The sequence below is a fragment of the Colobus angolensis genome, unplaced genomic scaffold, assembly GCF_000951035.1.
Source record: "Colobus angolensis palliatus isolate OR3802 unplaced genomic scaffold, Cang.pa_1.0 Scaffold46, whole genome shotgun sequence".
NCBI lineage: Eukaryota > Metazoa > Chordata > Mammalia > Primates > Cercopithecidae > Colobus > Colobus angolensis.
The window spans coordinates 3,136,109-3,158,126 of NW_012118043.1; the positions used below are offsets into that span (position 1 = coordinate 3,136,109).

At 39.6% G+C, this 22,018-nt stretch overlaps 1 protein-coding gene across 1 annotated transcript in view; it reads left to right on the plus strand.

Moving 5' to 3' along the window:
- Positions 1-22,018, plus strand: part of SLC9A9 (solute carrier family 9, subfamily A (NHE9, cation proton antiporter 9), member 9) — a 611,074-nt gene that overhangs the window by 291,514 nt on the left and 297,542 nt on the right. Inside the window, exon 9 of the mRNA XM_011958071.1 lies at positions 18,916-19,004. Coding sequence (XP_011813461.1) covers positions 18,916-19,004 — 89 coding nt within the window. The remainder of the gene's footprint in view (positions 1-18,915; positions 19,005-22,018) is intronic.

A 22,018-nucleotide genomic window follows, 5' to 3' on the forward strand; every position in this document is an offset into this window, starting at 1 on the left:
GGTTTTGGTGTGGGTGTCCTTTCTGTTTGTTAGTTTTCCTTCTAACAGTGAGGACCCTCAGCTGTAGGTCTGTTGGAGTTTGCTTGAGGTCCACTACACCACTACAGACCCTGTTTGCCTGGGTATCAGCAGCGGAGGCTGCAGGAGATAGAATATTGCTGCACCGCGAGTGTTGCTGTCTGATTCTTGCTCTGGAAGCTTCGTCTCAGGGGTGTACCCTACTGTGTGAGATGTGAGGTGTCAGTCTGCACCTAGTGGGCGATGTCTCCCAGTTAGGCTACTCAGGGATCAGGGACCCACTTGAGCAGGCAGTCTGTCTGTTCTCAGATCTCAACCTCCATGCTGGGAGATCCTCTGTTCTCTTTAAAGCTATCAGACAGGGGCATTTACCTCTGCTGAGGTCTCTGCTGCTTTTTGTTTAGCTATGCCCTGTCCCCAGAGGAGGAGTCTACAAAGGCAGGCCGGCCTCCTTGAGCTGCGGTGGGCTCCACCCAATTCGAGCTTCCAGGTGGCTTTGTTTACCCACTTAAACCTCAGCAATGGCGGGCACCCCTCCCCCAGCCTAGCCTCCGCCTTGCAGTTAGATCTCAGACTGCTGTGCTAGCAATGAGGGAGGCTCCGTGGGCATGGGACCCTCCAGGCCAGGTGTGGGATATAATCTCCTAGTGTGCCGTTTGCTAAGACCCTTGGTAAAGTGCGGTATTAGGGTGGGAGTTACACGATTTTTCAGGTGTTGTGTGTCTCACTTTCTCTTGGCTAGGAAAAGGGATTCCCTTACCCCTTGCGCTTCCCAGGTGAGGCAATGCCTCACCCTGCTTCAGCTCTCGCTGGTCGGGCTGCACTAGCTGACCAGCACCGATTGTCCAGCACTCCCCAATGAGATGAACCTGATACCTCAGTTGAAAATGCGGAAATCACCCGTCTTCTGTGTCACTCACGCTGGGAGCTGGAGGCTGGAGCTGTTCCTATTTGGCCATCTTGGGCGAGCCCCCGCCAAATGTTATTAATCACTAGCAATTTGATAATCAAGTTCCATTTTCTTCTGGTTTCATTTGTTATATTTTTATGAAGGAAAAGCTTTTTTAATTACATGTCATTTGCTGTTTGTATTTCTTCTTTGGTGAGCTACCAGTTTATGCCCTTTGTTACCTTTTTTGTTGTTACTTTTTTCCTGTTGAGATGTTTATCTTTGTCACATTATAGTTTAGTTACTCTTTATCTATGGAGAAAATTGGCTAGGACCAATGGCTCATTTCTGTAATCCCAGCACTTTGGGAAGCCAAGCGGGCAGGATTGCTTGAACCCAAGAGTTCCAAACCAGAGTGGACAACATAGTGAGACCCAGTCTCTACCAAAAAAAAAAAAACTGATGTGGGCATGGTGGCCCACACTGTGGTCCTAGCTACCAGGGAGGCTGAGGCAGGAGGACTGCTTGAGCCCAGGAGTTCAAGACTGCAGTGTGCTATCACACAACTGCATTCTAGCCTGGTCAACAAAGAGATACCCTGTCTCTTAAAAAAAAAAAGAAAGAAAAGAAAATTAACCTTTGACTGTCATATAGGCTATAAATATTCTCCAATTTGTACCTTTTAACTATGTCCTGTTTTGTTCGTTTGGGTAAGGGAAAGGGGTTAGCATAGGCATTTTCAAGTTTTATGTGGTTAATTATATCGCCTCCTTAGAAAGCCCAAGTGGATGATATGTCTACAAACTTAGCAGCCTAAAAGATAATAAAAAAGAAAAAAATGTGTAGAAAACCCAAGCGTTTCTTAATGGCACTGTATAATTTCTGTTAAAAGTTGTTTGATTTTGCTTTTGCATCAGAAACCAACTGGAATATGTTTTGATATGAGGTGTGGGGTATAGTAGTGATTTGATTTTCTTCCCAGATGATAAGTCACTTGTCCTAACACCCATCAACTTTTACCTACTTAAAATGTCTGTGTATGTACACACACATGTATGCGTATGTGTATCTATATGTTCTGGGCTGTCATTTGTTCCACTGAATGTTTGATATTCACTGTGTCAATTATTTCAGCTTCGTGGTTTATTTTAATATCTAGTAGGTCAATCTTTTACTCCTCTTCCCCACATTCAAAAGCTCCTTTGCTATACTTATGTATTTATTATTCCTGATGGACTTGAAAATAACATGTTCCAAACAGAAAATAATTTTGGAATTATAATTGGGGTATATTAAATTTTTAGATTAATTTGAAGAGAAATGGCATTTTTATAACATCAAGTCTTCCCACCCAGGAATATGTTATGACTCTCCATTTATTTGAGTCTTATTTTATGGCTCTCAGTAAATTTTTATAGTTGTCTTCACATTAGACCTACAAATTTCTTGTTAAGTACCTTTTTAGCAGCTACTTTATATTTTGGGGTGCTATAGTAAATGAGAACTTCTTTCTTTATAGTTTCTAACTGGTTATTGTTCATATATGTGCATCTAGATTGCACTGCACTGTTTGATTTACTCTCTCTAGTTCTAAAGTACAAAATTAGAGCTGATGTAGAATTAGGATTAATGGGCAGAAGTTAGACTGTCAAGTTCAGGAGGGCTTTATCAGCATCAAAAGAATGACTGAACCATTGTAGGCACAAAATAAATATCGTTTGAGCAGTGGAATGAATACTTTTCATTCAACAAAAGAAAAAAACTCCAAAACCCTGAATAACAGATCACTTTATAAGGTAGTAAGTGTTCTGTGCCTGATAATATTCCTACAGATTTTACACATCCACTGGTCCAAATATTTCACAGCAGATCCATACATCAAGTAAATGATATATCATAAATTTCATTAATCTGTAACTTTATTTTCCCGACTATTAAGTTAAAAAATGAAGACATATAGGCATGAAAGGAAGAGCTCTGTCTAGAGGAATGTGGTGGACACGTGTTGGTTCTGGCTGCCCAGCACACATTCTTACTTCCACTGGTAATAGCATCCTGATGTCTCTCAGGAAACTACCCCCGACTCCAATGGATAACATCTTCTAATCAATGTGTCCCACCCTCCCCTGAAAAAGAGAATGAGGACATCTGAAGCTAGGTCAACTAGACACTGTTCCCCTGGTATGTAAAACTTTAGGAGGGAGAGAGGAGGATGTATAACTCCTGGCACCTGTTCAATAGCAGAGCCCTATTGAGAACCTCTATTTATTTATTCCTGCCACCAGATCCCTGGAGCAGCCATGATGCCTCCTTTCTAAGAGCTATCACACTTCCTTCCAATAAATTCCTTTCTGATTATGTTAGCCAGAGTCTGTTTTTATTACTTGCAAACAAAGAAATCTAAATGGTACAAAGGAAGGAAAAGTCCATTAAGTATTTCAACAGAAGAAACTGTATAACTTTGTGACAGATCAGAAGGGAAGAGAGTCTCAAAGACAGCACAGCCTCTAGGCTAGGATACTTGGGGGGGGGCCATCTTATGCCAGGTGCATACTGATAAACAAACAAAAAGAATCAAGCTTTTAAAGACAGTTTGCAGTGTTCATTATCCTTTCCAATTCAGCTTCTTATCAGATTCATCATGAACACTTCAGTGTAAGCAGCTTGCTCATTAACACATCGCCTGTGTTCACTTTCAGTTGTTACTAATTTCATGATGATCATTTGATTTATTTTGATCATCTTTTACTTCAAGGGCCACATTTGCAGCCACCTCATCTCAGTCTCTTGGAAATTGCACCTGCCAGTGTTCAATAGTCACATAGAACTTGGTTTTATGGAAACAAGTGGCTTTTAGACATGCAAATGAAGGCTGGTGTTTCTGTTACCCAGAAATCTGAATCTCTGCTACTTGAAATATACAAGCACATTGAGAAAACATTTATTTGGGAAGATTGGGCAGAATATAAAATGCAAGTGAGAAGTCTTTATGGAGGATGAGAGTATGCACAGAGAAATGGACATCAGGGACTTCTCACAAATCCAGAGAGCATAGAAAGAAGACAACATATACAGATGTGTCTGCCCTCCTTACAAAATCAGCCACCGAGGCATGTGTCTCTGGTTTCTGGATCTTAGCTGACTTGCTAAAGGATTGGAATAAGTCATCCTAATAATTGGCATCTCTATTTTCCTTACTGCTAAAGTCAAAGGAATTTATTACTTTGTAATAGAAGGACATTGTACACATACAGAATGTGGCTTTTGGGTAAATACATGACCCTAAGGAATTCTCTCCATGAGGTACCTGGTATGCATGACTGCCTAATTTTGGATCAGGTAGAATTTTCTTGTGCAGAGGCCTGTTTTCTAAAAGTCATTAGGTTACTGAGCCATTATTTTAAAATGAATATTGAAAATACTTCAGCAGTATTATTTATAGTGTAATCTCTAATGGAATTGAATCCTGTCATAGAAGCTGCTTTCTAGTTTATGAAGATAACGGAAAAGCACAGCTGGACAGGTTGTTTGAAAATTCATTTATATGCTCTGTTTCCCAGCTGAGACTTTAGGGGTCAGGTTTTCGCCAGAAGCAAGCTTTCAGGGACAGTCATTAAACACCCAAAGAGTGAGATTTCTAATGGCAACATTGACACCATGTCTAATGATTTCTCTGCTTCCAGGCATTGCTGTAATAAAGGCAGCTTCCATTTTTAGATTCCTAGGGCAATTTTATGTTCATTGGAGGCAAAGGAGAGGAAGAGGGCCACTGGCATACCTCATTTTCTCATACAAAAAGTTAAACAGTATAGAACACTATTTACTCAGCTTAGAATAACTTCCATTTAAGAAAACAAGAATCCAGAAATATGAAGGAAAAAAAGTCCTGATCATTAAGTAATGGGGCTGGGCTTTGTAGTCTGATTCTAGAAAGTAAACAACTCTTAAAAACAATGAAAGTGTAGAAAGTTAAAAACAAGTAACACTCAGGCCCATTCATTAAGGAATTGACCAAGATGTCTGAAAGAAAGAAGTGCTTAGCACATGCAAGTTGTGTTTACAACACAAACAGTTAAATCATCTCAGTCCCTTCCCCCAAGCCTGTTCTCCTACTGGTCTCAAATCACAAGGGCCTAATTACATTGCCATGATAGGAAAAGCTGCACTTGGAAACTCAGGTGCTGTATATTTGTCAAGTCAGTTCGTAAAAGGCTTTTGTAGAGTAAGCAGTGAGGAAGAAGGGGAACTTGAGAAAGTCTATTTTGCAATAGATAAGGAGGAGAGATTTCCAAATGAAATGACTATTACTGGACATGTTGAGATTTCACTTGTCTGAGTAAGTAAGTTGGCTTATTATTTCTCATCTCATCATTTCTCACTTGGGCAAAAATTGTTTTCAAACTCTTAAGAAGGCTTTTAGCTCAAAGGTGAATGTGTTCCATTTGGCTGGCCACTGATGCATTGCATGACTGAATGGGAAATGTATTTCTGGAGCTCAGTAAATAAAACAAATCTCCACGAGGGGACTTAGTTTGAATTGTTTCTCAAAACAAATCTGGCCAGTTTTAGCCTCCAAAAACATGTCATTCGCCAGCATCTCTTACCTTAAAACTGGTTTGCTTTTTTATTGACAGAACCAGGTGAATCCAACTTAACCAACAATCCACCAACAAATGAGGTGAGGTGAGAGTGATTTCCAAGCTGGGGAAGAAAAAAAACCCTGAGGCTCAAAATGTTAGGCGTTTAAGCTGCAGAAATAGTGCCTACAATTCTCAAGGGGGTTAGTTAACCAGCACACTGAACCAAAGGCAAACATGCAATGATGCCATCTCAATAAACACAGGTGTAAAATATGTCTTCTCACATAATAACTCATTAACTCACACCTGCACTTCCTTGAACCGAATAGCTCTTCATTTCAATATTCAAACAACCTGCACATGTAGCTAAAGTAGTGGACAAATTTACCCCTGCTTTCTTCACTGTAAATGTTTTCAGTCATTATTTAACAACTCTTCGTGGTGCCAGAAGACATAGGGAAAGAGGTAAAATTATTTCCCAAGAACCACATTCTGCTTAGGCATGTAGAAAATTGTCAGAAGATGGCACAAATAACACATGGGTGAAGAAGAAAAGGAAGTCAAGGATAATTCCCAGGTTTTTATGTCTGTTGGGTCAGTGGTTCATTTCACCAAAATGGAGAATACAAGTGAGTGAATACATGCAGCCAAAAGGAGACACAATAATCAGTTCATTCCAGGACCTTCAGAATTCCACAGAAGGGTACAATATTCACGTGGAAAAGTACAGTGGGCAACTGGCCTGGACATCTGGGGTGAGATTGCTGATCGCAGGTTTAGGTGACATTGATGTAAACGTGTTAGCTGTCTCCAAGGAAATGGGAACTAGAACGAGACCAGGGTAAGGAGGGTAAGCCTAATGAACACCAAAACTTGAGGTGCCATGCCAGGGATCTAAGCAAAACAGGTTTTTCCTTCTTCTCCAGACCTCAAGATAATTTGCATAAGTACTCATTGCTATGTTATGAAGAATTTACATAGAGGATATGTTTAAACAAAAATTTCTAAACCTGGCAACATAGATTTGAAGTAACACTTAAGTGCATATCTATACTCAGCATTGGAGGACTCAGAAATAAGAACATAGATTCATGCTGTTTTCTATATTGATGCTCTTATATTCCACAGATGCATTATTAATCTGCCGACTGTGGAGTTGCCAAATATGGTGAACTAGACAGTAATTTTACTCTTTGGAAAACTGGATACTTTCATATTGCCTGAAGGATTTTTCCATTTTGTTAAATCTTTGACTTCTCAGTTCCAGGTTCACTTTCAGTGATTGTAGGAAACCTGTCAGAAATCTCTCTTCTTAGTAGATCAAAAATAAATAAAATGTGGCATGAAAAATAACCCATCAGAGGACCATCTGAGGGCAAGACGCATTTTTTTTCTTTCTTACTCATTTTTTTTCTGTGTTCTGGTGATATAATCAATATTCCTGTCCAAAAATGCAATATTCTCTAGTCTTAGAAACTCTTCAAGTCTGCATTTAATGTCAAGGCAAAGCATGCTTCATGTGACACTTATTTTTCTACTTCTGTATCTGATGGCTTCATCAACTTTTAATGAGTAAAGAATTCTGGAGTAATGTTATCAGAAGCAGAGACTGTATGTGACAATAGTCTTGAATAAGAAAATTTATTAGAAGACAATGGACCCTGCCAGGAATAAATTCATATAAACATTTATTCCTATGTAAGAATTAGGGTTAATCTCTGTGTGTTCTCTTTTCAAAGCACATAAACGTTTCTTGAAGTAGAAGTTCATTCCTTTGACAGATGTGTATTTGAGTACCTGATGTGCTGGACACTGTTATGGGTCAGCGATAATACAGCAGGTCAGGAACCTAGCTCTTGAAGAGATAGGAGTCAAGAGGGAGACACTGGGTAATCTAGTTGACAGGAAGTCAAGTGAAGCTGTTAAACCCCATGCAATTCTTCGATCCCGTGTATGCAGACCTTGAAGCAAATGTAAAAACGGAACCATTTATATCACAGACATTTACAATTGGAAGGTGCTTAGAGGTCATCTAGAGCAAGGCTTGCCAGAGTTTCTTGACCCTTATTGGCAAGAAATAAAATAGATTTATTATGTAACAAATGCTTATACATTAATGTTCGTTTTGGGTTTTTTTACCCACAAGGGTAATTATATTACCTTAGAATATACAAAAGTACTAATTAAAATTATGATGATCTTACGTTTTCTTCCTCCTTGCTTGGATTGTCTTATACACCCCTATTTGAAAACCACTGAACAGACTACCTTCCTCAATTTAGTGAGGAGGAAGCAATGGACGAGGCAATGGATTTAAATTGCACCAGTCATCAAACTAGCAAAGTGTCTGAACTATGACCAGACAGATCCTATGTTTTCTGACCCAGTATTGCACATTTTTTCTTACATAATTTACAACCACACATTGAAGTTTTATCATATCAACAAGTAAATAGACATACTATATTTAGTAGCACTAATGCTTTCTGAGAGGGTCCAGAAGTGGAAGTCATGGAGAACTGTATAAACGGTACTGTGTTAAACAAAAGGAATTAATTGTTCTCTGAAAATTGATCTCTCTGGAAATAATTTACTTGCCAGCAGAATCATTATTTTTCCCCAAGAATCATAGATCTCCTCATGCTGTTTCCTAAATTTCTTTGCTTGCCAATTAACTTGAGTTGAACCGTGTGCCTCTTTGTGGTTTTTCAAAACAGTTCTTTTAGATAGCATCAAAAAGTGTTGGTTCTAGTTCTTATCCAAAACTGTGTAAATGAGTCCCTGCAGTCAATCCTTTGGGCTCTTGCCCACCACTAAAATCTCACTGTACAAACACTGAAAGGTAGTGTTGTGCACAAACATGAGTCAGATGCTCTTATTATTTTTTGTAGGCCACCTCCTGATTTCTTTCAGAGTCCCTTATTTATTTTAGGTTCCAGATATTTTTGAGCATGACCCACTCCACATGAACCCAGATGTATGTAGTTGAGTCCATTCATCATTGCTGCAGGGCCCCAAACATACAATTTAAATCTAAGATCTTAGACATGTAACACAGGAGTTGCATTTAAGGATTGCTTGTTTTTCCAGCAGAGATGGAAAGAGAATGATCAGATTTTATTTTTACTGGGAAAGCAAATGAAGAAATATTTTGCCATCAGAGGATAGACATACTAGGTATTTTATATTTCTAATTTTTTGTATACCAGGCCTAACAAAACATGCAAGATAAACACCTTAGTGCTTATAATAAATAGTTTGACAATTAAGCATAGAGTTTATTAATTGTTTCTCCTATTAAGTTTTGTATTCAAAAAATTTTTAAATTAATTCATGTGTATTTATTCCCTATCTATAATGGATAAGCCCAAGTGTGCTGGTAAAGTGCATGTTTCTCAGATACGCCCCGCAATCACCTGCCTCTCTCCCTTTGCTCTTGCTGAAGTCCCTCCCCATGAACCTGCACTCCCAAATTTTCCTCATCTTTCAAGATCTAAATGCCTCTGCCACTTTCAGGAAAACATTCTTCATCCCTCTCTCAGCTTTTCTAGCCTTAAAGAAATTACTCCCTTTGAGAATTCCTTTATTATCACCCACTATTCTACCCAGTTTTAGATGTCTTTGTATATATCTTATCTCTGTTAGGAGACATAAAGCCGCTTGAGGCCTAGGCCTGCTTTATTCATTCTTGTGTTCCTCATACCCATGGTCAGTGCTTTACTCGGTATAGAATCTCAACAGATAACTAGCAATTGAGTGGAAAAATACCAGATACCAAACTCACTCATGTAAGTCTGGTAGCTTAATTGTGACATTACTGAGAATTGTCTAAGTTTAGATTACTAAGAAGAGCAAGCACATTTCTACCTGATTTCCTTGATGCAGGAGTTAAAGGTGAAGAGAAGACAACAAAGGTGAAAAAGGGCATAGAATGTGCAAAGCATGTACTATCTCCCAGTCACTTGTTAAATAGGAAATGTTGCTGTGTTTATCCCTGAAATGAGTTTCTCCAAGTTATTCCTTCTTGTCTTCTTCGTTTCATCTCCTAATATTTATGGCAAAACCCTATATTTACTTAAGAGTATTGAGTTTGTAAAGCATTTTAATATCCATTATATTGCATTATACTAGAAACAGACCTCTGAGACTGGTAGCCACTAGCCAGATGAGAACATTAAGTCTCAGTAGGGTGAAGCTATTGGCCAGCATCATCATGTTATGCCTGTAGCCATGGCCAGAGAATGGCAACCTGGGAAGCATTGAGGCCCAAGATACCACAGGGGCTGCGAGGTATGGACCTCTTATTTTACAGCTCTGTATTTTAGTGGCCAAGTCTTCTTTTTCATATATTCTTTTTGGCTGCTTTTTCATTTTTCTTTGTCAAGTTTTTTTCTGCTTACATTGGGTCTATTTTTATGTCCCTTGTCCACTTTCTTGAGGTAAATAGTCTACTGATTTTCAATCTTTTTGTCCTAATAAAATGCACATAAGACTATCAATTTTCCACTAAATAATTATTTGATTTTTATCCCATTGGTTTTGATAGGGTGTGTGGTATAAACTTATTGTTATTTATTTATAAGTAATCTGAAATTTCACATTTGATTTCACCTTCAACTCAATTTATTTATTTATTTATTTATTTATTTATTTATTTATTTATTTTGAGATGGAGTTTCACTCTTATTGCCCAGGCTGGAGTACAATGGCATAACCTCAGCTCACTGCAACTTGCACCTCCAGAGTTCAAACAATTCTCCTGCCTCAACGTCCCAAGTAGCTGGGATTACAGGTGCACACCACCATGCCTGGCTAGTTTTTGTATTTTTAGTAGAGACGGAGTTTTGCCATTTTGACCAGGCTGGTCTCGAACTCCTGACCTCAGGTGATCAGCCTTCCTCAGCCTCCCAAAGTGCTGGGATTACAGGCATGAGCCACTGCGTTTGGCCTCAACTCAAATTTTAATTAAAAAAATGCATTTTAAAGTCTCCAGTGGATACATTTATTTAGCCTATGCTTTTTTAATTTTCAGTCTCATAACATTGTGGTAAAAAATATGACAGCCTTATAACATTGTGATCAAAAGATGTGATTTATTTGTTTCCTTTTTTTTGAAAGAAAAAGTTTTATTCAACTTTTTGGTGGTAAAGTATATCATCAATTTTATTTTATGTAATTTTTTCACATTCCAATATTGTTGGGATGAAAAGGAAATAATTTTAAAGTAAAGTAAAAAAAATTTAAAACCTCTCAGATTTTCTTGATAATAATTACTCTCTGAAACTAAAATGACTTCACAGAACCATGTCAATTCTGGAAAACTAGAAAAAGAAAACCAAAGAATAAAACACAAAAATATAATTTTGAAACATTTTTTGAAGTTAGCAAAAGATATTTATAAGCCAAAAAGAAGGGTAGCAAAAATGATGGTACTCCTTTTAAGATGTCTTATAATTGTTCCAAAATGCTAAAAGGTCAAGAATAAGGGAAAAATCTCTTCTGGAGACATACAAGGTCAGAGCCAACTCTTAGCAAGGGTAAGTTGATACCTAGACCCAGACGTTAGTGAGAGACTTTCTCCTCAAAGTCTGGTCCAAGGACCAGCATCATGGACATCCCCTAATAGCATAAAAATGCAGAATTGGGGGCTCTACCCCAAACCTACTGAAGGAGAATCTGCATTTTAACAAGTTCCCCGGGTGATTTGGTGATTCAGATGTACATTAATATTCAAGAAACACTGGACAGAGTCATTGCCTCGTGGATTCTTGGGCCACTGTTGCACTTCCAAGTGCAGTCAAGTGGCTTCTGATATATGGAGAGGACACTGATATAAGCTGTAAATTAAGCAAAGCCTGGAAGTGACAAGAACAGGCAAGGCAAAATGGTAAGAAACAGCAGTAAGAGAGAAGGAGAGAGGGGTGGGTTCCTTTGTGGGGTGAACTACTTCTGTCACTTGGGCAGAGTCATCAGAACTCACTATTTTCCATGCCCTTTGATCTGAAGTTTTGTGTTCTAGAGATTTAAAAACATCCTTTTCTATGTGGAGAAGACTTTTGGAGTTTCTCTTTAAACCTCATAGCTTATTTGAAAAAATGAAGTTCTTATGAGTGGAAGATATGGTAACAATATATTTTTAAATTTTACTTTAGACTTGTTTGAAATTGAAACAATTTCGAAAGCCGGTAAGTTTTTCTTGTCTTCACTTATTGAGAAAATTGACCTCTATTCAAAATGCCTAAAGATTTCATCTGGAACCAGTATTATTTCTTTGACCTGAAAAAAAAAAAAAAAAAAGACTGAATTGAAGGGTTCATCCTAGTGGATTAATGAAGTAATACAAAGGAAAATGACAGGCCTTCAGAATTGGAGGAAATCCAGACTTTAAGAAAAGAATCCTTTCTACTACAATGCTGGCAGATAATCTTTCAGCTCAAACATATAATGGGAACTGCATTTTTACACTTACACGTCACAGTAGCTACTCTACCATAGGATAGTGCTTGTGTTTTAAAAGGATTATGGGATTGGGAATTGGAAGACATAAATCCAAGTCTGGGCTATGCCTCATTAATAGTTCCAGGTCTAACATATTTCTCTCTCCAAACCACTTGTTCCAGTATAAAGGCTGGATATTATTCATTCTCACACTGCTGTGAAGAAATACCCAAGACTGGGTAATTTATAAAGAGAGATTTAATTGACTCACAGTTCCACATGGCTGGGGAGGCCTCAGGAAGCTTACAATCATAGCGGAAGGCACCTCTTCTCAGGGCGGCAGCAGAGAGAAAGAGTGCAAGAAGGGGAAATACCTGATGCTTATAAAATCATCAGATCTAGTGAGAACTCGCTTACTATCATGAGAACAGCATGGGGGAAACGGTCCCTATGATCCAATTACTTCCCACCAGGTTCCTCCCATAACACGTGGGGATTATGGGAACTATAATTCAAGATTAGATTTGGGTGAGGACACAGCCAAGCCATAACATTCTGCCCCTGGCCCTCCCAAATCTCGTATCTCACATTTCAAAACACAATAATGTCCTTCCAACAGCCCCCCAAAGTCTTAACTTATTCCAGCATTAACCCAAAAGTCCAAGTCCAAAGTCCCATCTGAGACAAGGCAAGTCGCTTCTGCCTATGAGCCTGTAAAATCAAAAGCAAGTTAGTTACTTCCTAGATACAACAAGGGTACAGGCATTGCATTCCACACAAGAGAAATTGGCCATAACAAAGGAGGTACAGGCCCCATGCAAGTCCAAAATCTATTACGTCAGTCATTAAACCTTAAAGTTCCAAAATGATCTCCTTTGACTCCACGTTTCACATCCAGGTCATGTTGATGCAAGACTTGGGCTCCCACAGTCTTAGGCATCTCTGACCCTGTGGCTTTGTAGGGTACAACCCTGTCTCAGCTGCTTTCATGGGCTGGTGTTGAGTGTCTGTTGCTTTTCCAGGTGCATGGTGCAAGCTGTCAGTGGATCTACCATTCTGGGGTCTAGAGGGCAGTGGTCCTCTTCCCACAGCTCCACTAGGCAGTGCCCTAGTGGAGACTGTGTGGGTTCCAATTCAACATTTTCCTTCCATACTACCCTAGCAGAGGTTCTCCATGAGGGTTCCACCACTGTAGCAAACTTCTGCCTGTATATCTAGGCATTTCCATACATCCTCTGAAATCTAGGTGGAGGTTCCCAATTCTCAGTTATTAACTTCTGTGTACCCACAGTCTCCACACCATGTAGAAGTTGGAGCTAAAGCAGTTGAGACACAGGGTACCACGTCCTGAGGCTGCACAGAGCAGGGCAGGCCTGGGCCAGGCCCATGAAACCATTTTTTTCTCCTAAGCCTCCAGGCCTGTGATGGGAGGGGCTGTTGTGAAGGTCTCTGACATGCCCTGGAGACATATTACCCATTGTTTTGGTGATTAACATTTGGCTTCTCATTACTTATGTAAATTTTTGCAGTGGTCTTGAATTTCTCCCCAGAAAAATGGTTTTATTTTTTTCTATTGTACTGTCAGGTTGCAAATTTTCCCAAGTTTTATGCTTTGAGTTCTCTTGAATACTTTGCTGCTTAGAAATTTCTTCCACCAGATACCCTAAATTATCTCTCTCAAGTTCAAATTTCCACAGATCTCCAGGGCAGGGACAAAATGCCACCAGTCTCTTTGCTAAAGCATAGCAAGAGTCACCTTTACTCCAGTTCCCAACAAGTTCCTCATCTGAGAACAACATACCCTGGACTTCATTGTCCATGTCACTATCAGCATTTTAGTCAAAGCTATTCAGCAAGTCTCTAGGAAGTTCCAACCTTTCCCATCTCTTCCTGTCTTCTGAGTCCCCCAAGTCTCTAGGAAGTTCTGAACTTTCCCTCATTTTCCTGTCTTCTTCTGAGCCCTCCAAACTGTTCCAACCTCTGCCTGTTACCCAGTTCCAAAGTTGCATCGACATTTTTGAATACCCTTATACCAACATCCTACCCCACTCAATGCCAATTTACTGTATTAGTCCATTGTCACATTGCTATGAAGAAATACCTGAGACTGGGTAATTTATAAAGAAAAGATGTTTAATTGACTCGCAGTTCTGCTTGGCTGAGGAGGCTTCAGGAAACTTACAATTCTGGCAGAAGGCACATCTTCACAGGGTGGCAAGAGAGAGAATGAGTGCAAGCAGGGGAAATGCCAGACACATATAAAACCATCAGATCTAGTGAGAACTCACTCACTATCATGAGAACAGCATGGGGGAAACCACACCCATGCTCCAGGCACTTCCCACTGGGTTCCTCCCATGACACATGGGGATTATGAGAACCTCAATTCAAAATGAGATGTGAGTGGGGACACAGCCAAACCATATAACCACATCACTTTTTAAAAATACCAATTCCAACCATAGGTAGGATTAAAAAGAGGATGAGTCCCAGTTCTCTTGGACCACACAGGGTCTTGCCTGCCCCTAGTGTTCCTCATTGTTTCAGTTATGACAGGGAAGATATGAGTTGGATTTTACTTTCAAATGGAAAACTGTGGTTTCCAAGACTTATCAAAGTTTAGAAAGAGAAGATACCCACAAGAGAATATCAGCCAGGATTCACTCAGAAAAAAAGAAAACAATCTGGCTATTGACAGAGTTTAATTCAGGAAATTGGGTAGAGAGTTGGTGGAGATCTCAAAAGGTACAAAGTGTGCACAAAGGTATCAGAGAGGTAATATTTACAGGAAGCAAGTGTGAACCCTAGGAGTAGGAGGAGCAAAGGGAAATGAATCCAGAAGCCCCTAGGAGGGAACAACTGGGCTAGGATCCAGAATTCTAAGGACACTGCCTGGCTGCCCTCTCTGGGGTGTGTCATTGCTGAGATGAAGCTAACAGGAAGAGCAGGCAAATAGGAAGGAGCAAGCCCTTCTCTCCTCCACTGGGTTCTAGTCATCCTCTGGCACTTCATACTGGCAGGATCCAACAGCACTGGCAAAGGGAAGCATGGTTTGTAGGACCCCAGTGCCAGGATCACGGAGCCAGTAAAGATGGGTGGATTTGGAGCTGAGACACTAATTTGATGACTGGCACAAAAAGCATTTCTGGGTCCCTTGAGGGTCCCCCTCACCCTCTTTCTTACACACAAGAATCTGAGGTTCATAGAATTTAAGAGAACTATTTAGGACCTCACATAACAGCAGCACAGCTAGGGCTCACAAGCATGAGTATGGAAAAACATAGTGACAATTAAAATGTTCTTTCGTAAGGTAGAAAAACAGTCAATTTTGAATTTGTTTCAGTGGTGGAGAATTTTATAGATAATAGATGTATTTAGATGAGACATTTTCAAAATGTGTTTGGCTTGTAAGAGTCATACTAATTGCAGTAATTTGTGTGAATTAATTACTAAGCTATGGAATTATGATTGTGTATGCTAATACTAAGGGTCAGATCAATTTTGTTGTTTTATTTTCATTACAACACCAAGCCTCTGGTCATACGGGTTCATTCTCCATTGTTTGTTGTTTATATGACATATCCATCCATACAAGACTCAAAAGGTATTTAGCAACAACATAGCCTGTTAGTTTTCTACTGGAGGCAAGGAAATGATAACCAATGCAGCCACTAGGGAAAATATTCTCCAATGATAAGCCCAGTTAGTTCAGATATGCAATCTTTTTCATAAAATCTGTGGCTACTTCCTGGGATATCAGAAATGGTATTTTTTAGATGGCTTAAGATCACCTTAAAACATTCACAGATAGTCTAATATAGGCAGAAAAGCACAGGGAGTCTATGGACTATTTGATCTCAGCTCTGTCGCTTTAGAGGTGACCTTGAGTAAATTACTTTAGTGTCTTACTTGTTCAATAGAGATAGAAATGTTCACTTACTTATTCAACAAATAAATGTTGAATCTGCATTTGTATTTATTCAACAAATACGGAGTGCCTACCATGTGCCTGGTACTGCTCTAAGCGTTAGGAATCCCTCTGCCTTCAATGAGCTTTGCCTTGTGTTACAGTGTATTCGTCTGTTTTCATGCTGCTGATAAAGACATGTTTAAGACTGGAAAATTTATAAAGAAAAAGAGGTTTAATGGACTCACAGTTCCATGTAGCTGGGGAGGCCTCACAATCATGGTGGAAGGTGAAAGGCACACCTTACATGGCAGTAGACAAGAGAGAAATGAGAGCCAAGTGAAAGGGGAAACCCTTATAAAATCATCAGATCTCGTGAGACTTATTCACTACCAAGAGAACAGTATGGGGGAGCTGCCCCCGTGATTCAGTTATCTCCCACCAGGTCCCTCCCACAACATGTGGGAATTATGAGAACTACAATTCAAGACGAGATTTGGGTGGGGACACAGCCAAACCATATCATTCAGGAAGGCAGAAAATAAACACATAAATATATAAAATATCAAGTAGCAGTATATAATACAGGGAAAAAATAAAGCAAGTAGAGAACGATGAGAGTGAACAATTTGTACAGAGTGGATGAAGAAGACCTGTCTGTTCATGTAACATCTAAACAGATATCTGAAGGAAGGAGGGAGCCATGTGGATATCTGCAGAGCTTTCCAAACAGTAGGGCCTGGAAGGAAGTGCAAGGGTCCCTGGCAGAACACACTTAGAGAGGATATTGAAAGGTAAGGCAGAGGGAGGGGAGTGGTCAGAGAAGAGGTCAGCAAGTTGTGGGGAGTAGGGAAGGGGCAGGAACAGATCTTGCAGTACCTCTTAAGCCACAGGAATCCATTACAAAGTTTTGAGCAAAAGCCTGACATGGTCTGACTAGTTTTTCAAGAAGCATTATTGCTAGGGGCTACCATGGGAGGCAGGGAGACCAGTTAGGAAGCTACTATTGTAATCCAGGCCAAAAGTTATGGTGGCTTGGAAAAGGATGCTAGGAATGGAGATGTAGAGAAGTGTTTGGGTTCAAGGTGTATTTTCAAGGACAAGTAAACAAAATTGCTGATTTGCAGTGAGAGGTGCACTTAGGGTGGTCCCAAAGTTTCCCCCTGGGCAGCAGAAAGAATGGATGCTGTTACTAAAAAGAAGAAGGCAGTGGGAGAGACTGCTTAACCGTTGTGAACCTGTGGTGAGATAGTAACTCACTGCAGTAAACAAGATGTAAATGAAATAACCACTGTTCTTGGCCCACAGTAGGTATTCAGACAATCTTAGTCCCTTCCTTATCCTTTGTAACACTTCTTTGTTACCTATTCTTGTTCTTAAAATGAATTTATTTGCTATCCATACACAGACACACCTGCCCTTTTATTTACTACTTCTCTACAGATCAGTATCTAGTCAAAACAGCTCCACAACAGTGAACAGGTCAGCAAAACCTCACCCAGAAAAACCCCTAATAGACTACACACTAGACAGACATAGGTCACATTTTTAAATAAATAAAGAGAAATGATTTATGCCAAAATAGTATACAGGGTAATCCTCTTTGTGCTTTGAAGTACTTAGTGCTTCAGCACACTGAAAGTTCCCCTGGTATTTGTTGCTTTTTAAAATAGAAATTCTATGATGAGTAAAATATTTTATAAGCATTTTTGTCTTAGAATTTCTGAAGAGATGCTAAGAAACTGAGAAGTTACCAAAAAATCTGTTGAATTACCTACTGAATAGATATTTCATGGTAAAATTTCCTACTTGTTTTATTCTTTTGTCTAAAATTTTGAAGCATAATGTTAAAAGACAATAAGTCATGTAGATTCTACACACTTATGTAAATATGTGTTAGCAATGTTTTATCCAGTACTCACCTGAAAAATAACCAACATGTAAGTGGAAGCATACAGTCTACGTATTTTTTAAAAGCTCAGTTCTTTAAAGTTCTTTGTTGCAGATTCACTTGAAATGTCAGTATTCAGTTCACATATCTCTATATTCTTAAGAATCATCAGCATTTAATTTATGAGTGTTTTTGGTTGGAAAGATTTTGCTGCTTAAAATTCAATTCAATCCCCTTGGTCTGAATCGAGGAATACTTATATCTTGCATTTTTCCCAAAGCCCTCCTCTATGCCCAATTTCCCATAATTGAGCTAATCTTTAATCCAAAGTACAGTGCAAGCTCCCACTGCTTCCCCACTCCAGCCCAGGGACAATAACACAGAGAATAACAGAGCCCGGGGACAGATAGCACATCGGTCTCAGGGTCGCTATTCCTATGTCTCCAGAAAGCATCTAGTGTATGTGTGACTTCATGTTGCATTTAAAGCTGATATGTGATTTAAGAAATAAACCCTGCAGATGCCAAGAAGCAACTAAAGGTCCACTGTTGGTAGGAATCACACAAGAACAGACCATTTACTTTCAAGGAGTGAATGCCTTCGGTATGTTCGGCAGCAGGACAGAGCACCTAGCCTTTCCAAAGAGGCACAGGAGCAAACAAGGTCTCCTCTCTCTTGCTTGGCAAGTAGGAGCATTGGCAGGGGCAGCAAAACCCTTGTAGATGTCTTAGGTTTGTCACTCGTCACTTTTAATACTAAATTACGGTATGACAGGAACCTCTTCAGGCTACCCAAAGTGTACAGTGGAAAGCAAATATCTTTCAGAAAATAAGCCAGTATTTAGTTTAAAATCCAGCAAAGTAGTTGGCACTGGCTATGAAAAACCCAGGGTTGACTATGCAGTCTTTTGTTCATGTTTTCAAATATAACTTTTCTAGCTCATGAACAGGGACCTGTTTATCTCCAGGAAGAATCTACTTCTTAATGTTTTTCTTTAGGTTTAATCCTTCAAGACCCTGTTTAAACCCTGTTTAAAGCAAGTAGCAAGATTGACCTAGGTTTCATTATCATGGTAACTACTAGCAGTTTTAACTCTACTGACACCAAGTCTATTTTCCGGTGGGAATAGCCCTACCCTTTGACTTGGATGGAAAATAAAATTGGTTTTGACTGATCTGCTTTTTAATTTCAGGAATAGTTGCTGTTCTCTTCTGTGGAGTCACACAAGCACATTATACCTACAACAATCTGTCTTCGGATTCCAAAATAAGAACTAAACAGGTAAAAGAAAAAATTTACTACAAACTTGGTCTCTTTTCTCAGTGAAATGGTTATGTAGCAATTCTGGCAGTATAGTCAGAAAGAATTTCATTAGTAAAGGAAGAATGTAAGCTTAAGGCTTCTTTACGAGTTGGATATTAATAGATTTTTTTCCCTCCAGGATAACCATTAACAATTCTCTTGGTAAGCAAAAATATAGCTATAATAGTCTCTCCCTCCTGAGAGATGTTGAACTTAGACTGTCAGTCTTAAAGATGAAAGACATACAGTTGATAATAATTCACAGTCACTTACATCTAAAAGCATTATAAAGCATGTGAGATTGGGTAGTTATAGAGAAAGAAGGAAATGAAGAAAAAGAAAGAAGTGAGGTTTGGTCTTTAATTGGGTGCTTTTGATGCCAAGCAAACTCAACTGCCAGTTGTCACACAAGCAGAATATATCTCCCTTATGCCAAGAACACATCTGTTTGGATATTTCCACATAGACACACACATATTCTTTCCACAGACATTTGCTGCACAGCCACTCTGTGCCAAGCACCATGCTAGCTACTAGGAATACAAGAACAGATAGTTTATGACCCTGGCTTCAAGAGGTTCATTATCAATACTGCTGATGAGGACACAGATGTGTAGCTAACAACTTGCCACAGTTTTATAACTGCTGTCATAGAAATATATCTATAGTGTGCATAAGGAGCTTTAGTAGGACATCACCCTACAGTTAGGATGGAGAAAGTCAGGAGGAAGTTTCCAGAGATGATGTCCAACCTGGAGCTTGAAATATAAATAGAAGTTAACTAGGTAAAGATCTGGGGTCTACTAGAAGGTAGAAGGTAACCACAAGGGCATTTGAGGCCAAGGGATCAGCATGAACAATGTCTCTTGAGCAGCCAGTGGAAGCTCTGTAAATAGTTCAGCATGGCTTGTGAATGGGGCAAGGCTGAAGCAAGTGGGATACAGTGAGATCAGAGACAAACTCATGAAAGGACTTATGTATCTTTAGAAGGACTTTAGACTATAACCTATAAGTAATGGGGAATGGCTTACATAACAGGAATGTATTGTCTCGCAGTTCTGGAGACCAGAGTCTGAGATCAAGGTATTGGCAGGATAACTCCTTTTGAGGGCTGTGGAGGAGAATCTGTTCTCTCTCTCTCTCTCTTAGCCTCTAGAAGATTTCTGGAATCTTTAATGTTCTTTGGATTCTAGACACATCCACCCCAATCTCTGCCTTTGTGTTCACATAGCGTTCTCCCTACATGCATGTCTACCACCAAATTTCCTCTTTTATAAGGACACAGGTCATATTGAGTTAGGGGCCTGCCATACTCTGGTATGACCTCATCTTAGCTGATTACATTTTCAATGACTCCATTTCCAAATACAGTCACATTTTGAGCTACTGGGGTTTAGGACTTCAACATATGAATTTTGGAGGAACATAGTTCAGCCCATAACAAGAAGTCGTTGAAGGGTCCTAGGCAAAATAATTTTAAGATCATTGTAGTTCCATTTTAGGAATATGACTCTGGCAGACATGAAGAACATGGACCAAAAAGCACTTGTATCAGTTAGCTTTTTCACAAAACCCCAGGGTCATCCAACAGTAATCATTTATTGATCACACACCTGCAAGCTTTAGCCGTTTTGATCGGAGTTGGACTGGGTGCATCTGTTCGTACCAGCTGAGCTTATGTATATGTCTGTTGGTTTGTTGGGGGCTCTATTCTAAAGTAGGCTTGACTGGTAGGCTTTGCTAGTGCCACATGTTTGTCATTCTTCTCCTGATAGAAAAGCAAGCCCCAGTGTTGAAGAAGGTCCATTTCCATGCTGTGCTTATATCATATCTTCTAAATATCTCATTGGCCAAGGAAAATTATATGGCATAGTCCAGTGTACAGAGGCCAAGCCAACCCCTGACCACAGTGGGAGAGCACTGCAAAGTTATGTGGCAAAGAATGTGGACATAGGCAATGATGGAGAATTGGACTGAATGATGCAATCTAACCCAAAATGCAAGTGGAGGTAGAGAGGTCTCTTGTAATAAACATGGTGATGCTGAAGACGTCTGATGTGATATTAGGGCAGTGGGAGCAGAGAAAGCAAAAGCAACCAAAGCAAAACCTGTAATTGGCCAGAAATTCCTAAACAGGACTTCCTGAGGACTTTGAAGCTCTCCAGAATGAGCTATCACTTTCATCCCTCTGTCTTTGTCACATCCCAAGCTTGACTCTACCTCTACCTGCCCAGGGACTCTGCAAGGTCACCCGTCCCCTCTGCCCATCACCTCAAATTTCTCAGAGGAATCACAAGATGCAATTACAGAAATCTTGAGGCCCCCTGAGTGAAACAAAAGAAAAAACCCCCCAAACAAAAAACTGATACCAATATCCAGAAACCTCCAACATATAGTCTTTCAGAATCCCTTTAATTTTGAATACCACTAGCTTTTCCTAGGGCTTAAAGGGAAATGTCTTGGGCTGTTTTTTTACTAACCTTTTCTGGTTCTCTGAGCATATTTGTATGCTGGGAAGCTGAACCCTGTTTAGGGACTTGCACTTTTAAGTCATTCTAACTAGACTGCTCAGCAGAACTTCAAAGATAACTCATCTCATGGCAAGACAGCAGCCCAGCATCTAGGGGAGACAAAGCTAAAATCAGTGCCCATAGCCTTCTGTTCTCCCTCTGAATGGCTTGACAAGCCCTCCCTGACAGGTTGCCAGCATTCATTTTTACATCACTCTCCTTTAAGGAAGATAATTTTACAAGTTCTTTCCTTAACATCTAGGTAACTGCATATCCCCATCTTTGTTCCCCACACTGGCTTCTTTTTTGGGTGCCTGGCCTTGTAGCAGAAGCTTAATAAATGCTAATTCCCTTCCACTTCATTTTCATCCCTTTCCTCACTTCTTTTCTATCAGGATCTGTCATTTTCTGCTCATTTTTTCTTATAATATGCACATACACAGCATATGTACATATTTATGCATACTTGCATATCTTTTTTTT